Source organism: Crocodylus porosus, unplaced genomic scaffold (genome assembly GCF_001723895.1).
Source record: "Crocodylus porosus isolate Cpor-Errol unplaced genomic scaffold, CroPor_comp1, whole genome shotgun sequence".
Taxonomy (NCBI): domain Eukaryota; kingdom Metazoa; phylum Chordata; order Crocodylia; family Crocodylidae; genus Crocodylus; species Crocodylus porosus.
This window is the reverse complement of record NW_017728909.1, coordinates 46,951,046-46,957,634: the sequence shown is the minus strand read 5'-3', so window position 1 is coordinate 46,957,634 and position 6,589 is coordinate 46,951,046. Positions and strand designations below refer to the sequence as shown.

At 42.4% G+C, this 6,589-nt stretch overlaps 1 protein-coding gene across 3 annotated transcripts in view; it reads right to left on the bottom strand.

The window, feature by feature from the left end:
* The window catches only part of AP3B1 (adaptor related protein complex 3 beta 1 subunit), a 291,241-nt gene that overhangs the window by 232,869 nt on the left and 51,783 nt on the right, over positions 1-6,589 (bottom strand). For 2 of the 3 annotated variants that reach the window (XM_019532203.1, XM_019532206.1), the window contains exons 4-5: positions 4,592-4,687; positions 2,628-2,788 (exon numbers count right to left, since the gene is read on the bottom strand). The exons of the other annotated variant lie outside the window; for it this stretch is intronic. In XM_019532203.1, coding sequence (XP_019387748.1) covers positions 2,628-2,788; positions 4,592-4,687 — 257 coding nt within the window. The remainder of the gene's footprint in view (positions 1-2,627; positions 2,789-4,591; positions 4,688-6,589) is intronic. 3 annotated transcript variants of the gene reach the window in all.

Here is a 6,589-nt window from a genome sequence, read left to right as displayed (position 1 = left end):
TCTCCTCATAGGGCCTGCCCTGTTGTCCCATGATCATACGAGTGGCCCTCCTCTGGACCCTCTCCATGCTGTCGACATCCCTCTTGAAGTGTGGCGCCCAGAACTGGACGCAGTACTCCAACTTGCCATGGGGTAAGAGCTTACATACTGGCAGAAACCCAAAAGGTAGCTGCCAGTAAATTAAATCACTGCCCATTTTTATCCGTGGTAAATTTGTCCTATGTCCACATCCCAATATCCCACCGTAGTACTGACCAATATTGTTGGCAAGTCCTATTAAAAATTTGACTGAGACTTCTTCTGAGAATATAGTAGAATTGTCTATAGACTGATGGAAGACCCTAACAGCTGCTAAGTGTACTATAAATGAAGTGAGCAAGAGGCCTGTAATTCTGAATGATAAAATTAGTCCAATATATCAGGCACTGTTGATTGCACTGGACACAGACAGTGCTGTTCACACCACATCTGAAATCTTTTCCATTTGGACATGTAAGCTTCCTGCTGTTGAGATTGATTGAACTACTAATAAATGTTCTTTCTGGGTCAGACATTTATCCAGAAGCCATGCCACTAAACGCAGGCAAGAAAGAACAGAATATTGGATCAGTTCCCTCTTCAGTATAAAGAAATATGATTGGACAGGTAAGTGAAACAGGCACTGGCAAAGAGGTGGTAAAAGGTTGTGAAAAAAATCAGAACCATTTTGGCTACTTGGGAGCCTCTAGAGCAGTGGTTCTCAACCTTGTTAGACTCAAGGCACACCCTGGAAAATGTCAGCTTAGTTTTCACTTGTATTTTGGCTACAAAAATACAATACAGCAATTCTTCTGTTGTAAAGAACTCAGAAAAACCACAACACAGCTATGATTCTCAGTGAGGGTGCTCTGACAGCCTTTGAAGGGTACTGCCAGGAAAAAGGAGATAAGCGCTGGCTCTCCAGTTCTCTCTTCCAGCCTCCTGCCTTCACTCACTGAAGAACAGGCTCTTGTGTACCAGCTGCTCCTCCTCCAACCTGGCCCATCTTCAAGCAGGTAAACACTATCATAAATAAATTAGTTTTTATGGAGGGGTGCATTGAATCTAAAAAGGTTGAGAACCACTCCTCTAGAGCAATAATTTTCAACCATGGTATCACATTAGGTCCTTTATACAGGTGTGAGAGGGTGCCACATAGTGGTAACACTGTTAGGTATGTAAACACCTATGCAACTCACAAGATAAACCCAGAGATTTCAAATAGAAATCCATAGTGTCAAGAAAATTCTGACCCGTGGCTTTATGTGTGCATGTCGCTTTATGTGTGCATGACTCAGACAACAAAGACAAATCTCATTGGTGTTTGAGGTCTCTGCTGTTAGTAGTTGATTAGCCAACTGCCCATCAAGAATGACTGGGCTGGGCGGGGGGCGGGTGGGGATGTGGGCGGGGATGAAGCCCAGGGCCTCCCCATCTGGGCCTGCTCCCCCTTCTCTCCTGCTGTTTGGGGTTGGGGCCTGCTCTCCCCCACCCCGGCACAGCGGCGGGGGGAAGGAAGGAAGGAGTGGGCCAGGGCCCGATGCAGGGGAAGACCAGGCCTAAGGGTGGGGAGAAGCCAGGCTACCATGGGATGGGGGCAGAGGGGCAGAGTGAGGAGCGGCAGGCCTGGGTTTACCTGACAGTGGCAGGGGGGATGGGAGGAGTGGGCTCAGGCCTGATGTAGGAGAGAGGGAGGAGGGTCGCTTCTCCCCTCCCCCCGCAGCTACTGTGTTGAATTGGGCTGGGCTGGGCCTGGCCGGGCCGGGCCCGGCCATTATGTGTTTCCCCACCACCACACAGTGCCACAGCTGGCCGGCTTTTGCCTCGGCTCAGGCTTGGTCCCCACCTCCCCCCAACCCCTGCATGAGGCCCAGGGCCCAGTCCTCCCCTGGCCCTACCGTCACCATGGCACACCCGCTCCTCCCCCGCCCCCCCGTGTTGGGCCCAGGCCCACGTTGAGTCAGCCAATCAGAGTGCAAATGAAGTGTGACAGCGATAGAGGCTTTTATAACATTAGAATTAGTAGAGTAAATAAAGCTTCCATTTCTGAAGTACTCAATGTTCTTCTAATCCACAAGTACTATAAACACGGTAGAAGTTCTTAACTTTAACTAGTTGCTTCAGCACATGGACAAGCATACATTTTAGCTGCACTAAAGGGGAAAAGAAAGCTGCTGCTTGGGAGCACACAGCAGCTGTTAATATCAAATTTCTCTGCATGATCCTGTAGAGATACTTCATCATCCTAACTTTGATCCTAAATGAATCATGATTAAAGTTTGGAACAGTTCTGCTACACTTGTATATCAATGCAGAAATCACAAAGACCTAAAGAGACTGAATGACAACAGCATATATTGATGTCCTTCTACATTGAAAAAATGTTACATAACCACAGCATAACATCATTATGTTGAACTGGAGGACAGATTTGCAAAAGGGACTTAAAACTCTTACTAACCTAATGGGAGGTGGGTGATCAGGTGCCTTTGAAAACTTGTTCCTCTTTGCCTCTTTAAAAAGGCAGTTTGGAAGATTTAAAACAAAACAAGAGAGTCTTCAATGATTTTTAAATTGCTTTTCAGTATTCATGGTAAAAAGCTACTTACCTATACAGTTTTTGGATTGCATGGGCTGCATTTTTTCTAACATAAGGAGATAAATCAGAGGATGCCTCTTTAATAGCAAGCATCATTATAGGAACAATAATTGGCACACGGATGCTGGATAAAACTCTCAAAGCACTTGCACGGATTAACTGATTAGGATCCTAAAACAAAAAAAATGTTAACACAAATTTAGCATTAAAACATATGCAGAGAGTTTATTATAACCATTGTGGGCACAGTAATCTACCTGAATACCATTTTTCATTACTAGCCAGACTATAAGTTCAGGGTTATGCAGATACCATACAATTTTTCCAAATCTGGCATCTAAAGGTTTTGTAGTAATTTATAAGCACAAAGTTGATTAGCAAAAAACTAAAAATTCCTACTGGAGTTAGGGAAAAGAGCCAGAACACTGGTGACCTTCCTGGAAAGAAGGAAAAACATGGACAGAGATGCATCATATTTTCTTGTGTATCACATGCCCTGAAATGAGACACACACCTTGTTTCTGGAAGGTAGACTACAGAATACAAAGTGTCCATCCCCCACATTCCCATGTCATGCCTGCAAGCTGAATGTATGCAGCAGGTCACTCGCCCCCAGCCAACTCGATGGATCTTCAGGCAAAAACTACACAGTGTCATTCATCCCTTTCAGAACTACTACTGAATTGGTAGCAACTTTTGGCCGCTCAGCTAAAAGTTACTGCCAATTTGCAGCAATTGTGAAAGGGTTAACTCTGGACTCTGCCCATGGCCAGCTAGTGCCATTTGAGTCAGGGGACCACATGCCCCCCCTGAGAATAGTCAGTGACAGGGGGCGGGGCGTCTCCCAGAGGCCAATCGCACTGATGGCAGATCTCACTCACTAAAAGGCAGCTGTGCCACTTCCAGAAGTCCCGTGGCCACTTCCAGAAGCAGTGCAGCCACTTTTGCTGGCAACCCCGCTCCTCAGCCAGCACTCATGGGGGGAGCACCGGCACTCCCACCTGCTCCCCTGCTCGTTCACCTACACAGGGAGCACAGCCTGACAGGGGATGCACATGCACCCCCTATGCGTGGCAACCAACTCTGCCCCTACTACTAGTTGCCGAGAGATGTAGCAGCCATTACAGCACACCACCTCCATGCTTTTGTTCTAGTGAAGAAAAAAAATCAGCTTCCCTGCTTAAAGACATCCCAATTTGAAGGCTGTTTTGAGGGGAAAGGCACATGTGGCATCTGAGTAAACATAGTACTTCTAGTCTTTGAAGACGCTGGTAAAAAACAGGTTTGTTTGTTTTAATGGTAGTTTTACTTCCTGCTTCTGTTTAAGAGTGTAACATTTTGAAGTAGATAATCTACATCCTGCTTTTTCCCCACAGAAATATTTAACTACTAGTTACTTTATTGATAGTTATTAAAAAAGCACAACAAAATCTGTCATGTCATATGACTCACATTTGAACTAACACATCAACTGCCACATACAGTGTTCCTTACTAAACTGGAATTCCATTATTCTGTAACAATCCATTAGAATACACCCTACACTTTTTAACTACAATGTTCTTCATTTGAGTGTGTCGCTTCAGGACTGGAAAAGGCTATGTACTTAGCCAAAGTAAATGTTAGAGTGCCCATTAAGTCTGTAGCACTGCCAGTGGTGGGATATTAGCAGCCAAAAACTGACTGGTTTCCCCCATTTTCAAGGCTTCTAAAAATAGTCATTTGACAACTGCTTTTGCTTCACCCTTTATACTGCTAATTAGTCTGCAGTTAAAAGAGAGTCCAAGTGTAGTTAAGAGGTGCCACTAGGACTGAAAGGTAGCACACACTTAAGCAGTCTGTGCAGATAACCCATGTATGTTATAACGTAAGCAACAGGCAGCGTCTTGAGTGCCAACTGTGATCATCTGGCTAAAGCAAAGCATGCATTTATCAGACAGCTATACACGTATAATGTACTATATATTTACTCACTTTCAAAGCACGCTGGAAGGTACTGATGGACAGCAATGCCAGGTCCTGCTGCTCCTCTGCATATCGCATCAGATAAACATACACTAGCTTTTTTATCTAACACACACACAAAACAAAAAACAAAAAAACCCAAAAGCATGAACATCAAAACCTGATAAATTTAAAAAGCTGCATAAAAAGACTAGACAAGTTCTCAAATACATTTGTTCTTTGAAAGGCAAGACAGAGTTGGGAAGTAGGTAGGATTCCAAAGAATGTAATTTAAGCATCCTGGGTAATCGCATGCTCAGCATCTCAGCAAAAACAGTCAGTTATTCAAAACTTCTTGTTTTACTAGATTTACAATACAAGTCAAAAATCCTTTAATATTAAGAAAAGTAAAGGAAATCAGAGCTGTCTTTGCCCTTTTAGGAGTATTCAAAAGATGCTACCAACCGACAATTTCTGATAAAGAATGCACAATCCAAGGATTAAGGAGAAAGGAAAAACAAAAACAAAAACTCCTAGTGAATTATTTCTTTTGTACTCATTCAATTTAATTCAATTCCCCCCATATCTTTTCAAGTTTAAAAAAAACTATGCCAGAACTCACTGAGGCAAAGCCTCTGTATATCAAGTAAGCACAGAATACAATTTCATGTTTGTTATAAACTGACTATAGGGTTTTATAATGGAAACTCTGAAAGACCCTTAACTACAGCTGTGCTATAATTATTGTCACTATCCAAAGACAGATTTTTGTGCCAGTTCTGGCAAAAAGCATAATATTAAATCACAGAAGGTTACACCACACTAAATTATTTGTTGTTCTGCTACAGACAAGCAGCAATCAACATTGACCACAAGAGGCCTATGCACTGAGTGACTGCAGGTGTGCAAAGAAAGCCTTCTTTCCTTGAAACCACTCTGTGACTAGAAATGGGAGCACTTAGGGCTTCGTGACTATGCTATTCTTTTATCATTTACCTTCATTCAATGTTACAACACTCCTTTCTATAAAACTAATCATAACAGGACCACATTAGGCTTGAGGAACACAGGCAAATCTGTTTAATTAATTTATCAATACAAAACTCCATGAGTTATTGACTAAACCTTTGATTATTTTTGTTCTATACCACCAATTGCTTATTAGGTCACTTCTTTATTTTTAAACATCTGAAGACACGATGCGCATAACAGAGCAGAGGGCAGCATGTGCTTAAACATGAAATGTACAAGTCACCTTTGCAACAATAAAATGTACTTTGATTCTCTTAAAACATATAAACATGCTTGACTGCTTTTGCCTGATGCTAGAGTATCAAATATGGATTTAAAAAAGAAATTAGGAGGCATTTAAGCAACACCCCCAAACAAACAAACAAACAAACAAACAAACAAAACCCCCGAAACCCAGGCAAATTAGAAAAACATTTATAAAACAAAGTAACCCATTTACAGCGACAGTGTCTCACAGGTATATCTATGCCTACAAAATGGGAGAAAAATCTGGTATAGTTCATAATAAACTGAACTCCTACTAGAAGAGAAGAAATTAGCTGACTGTCCTTTCAAGCAAGGTCTATATTTCCTTTCAGTTTGAGAAACCTCTGTGCATCATCAAAAACACAAATCCTTCCTTTCTAAACTGTACTGAGAAAAGAGGAACTTTTAACTCAGGCAACCAAGCAAAGGGGTTGAGCAGAGATGTAGCAGGGCAGTGTGCCAATTGCAACAGTATGCACAGCCACCATTATGGTGATGGGGATTTTTATGCCCCCCTCCCCCCACACACACCAAAAACAGCACCTGGTGCTGCTGCTCCTGTTGCTCCCCCTAACACCCTGTCCCCAGTTACGCTGCTGATGGTAAGAGTGAACAGAATTAACAAAAAAAAAAAGAACATGGGCTAGAAAGGAAAGGGAGTATTTTCTTATTAGCAGGATTCAAGACTATCCAAGGTGGATTAAAAAATAACTAACTAAATAAATTATTTTTAATTAAAAAAAAAAAAAA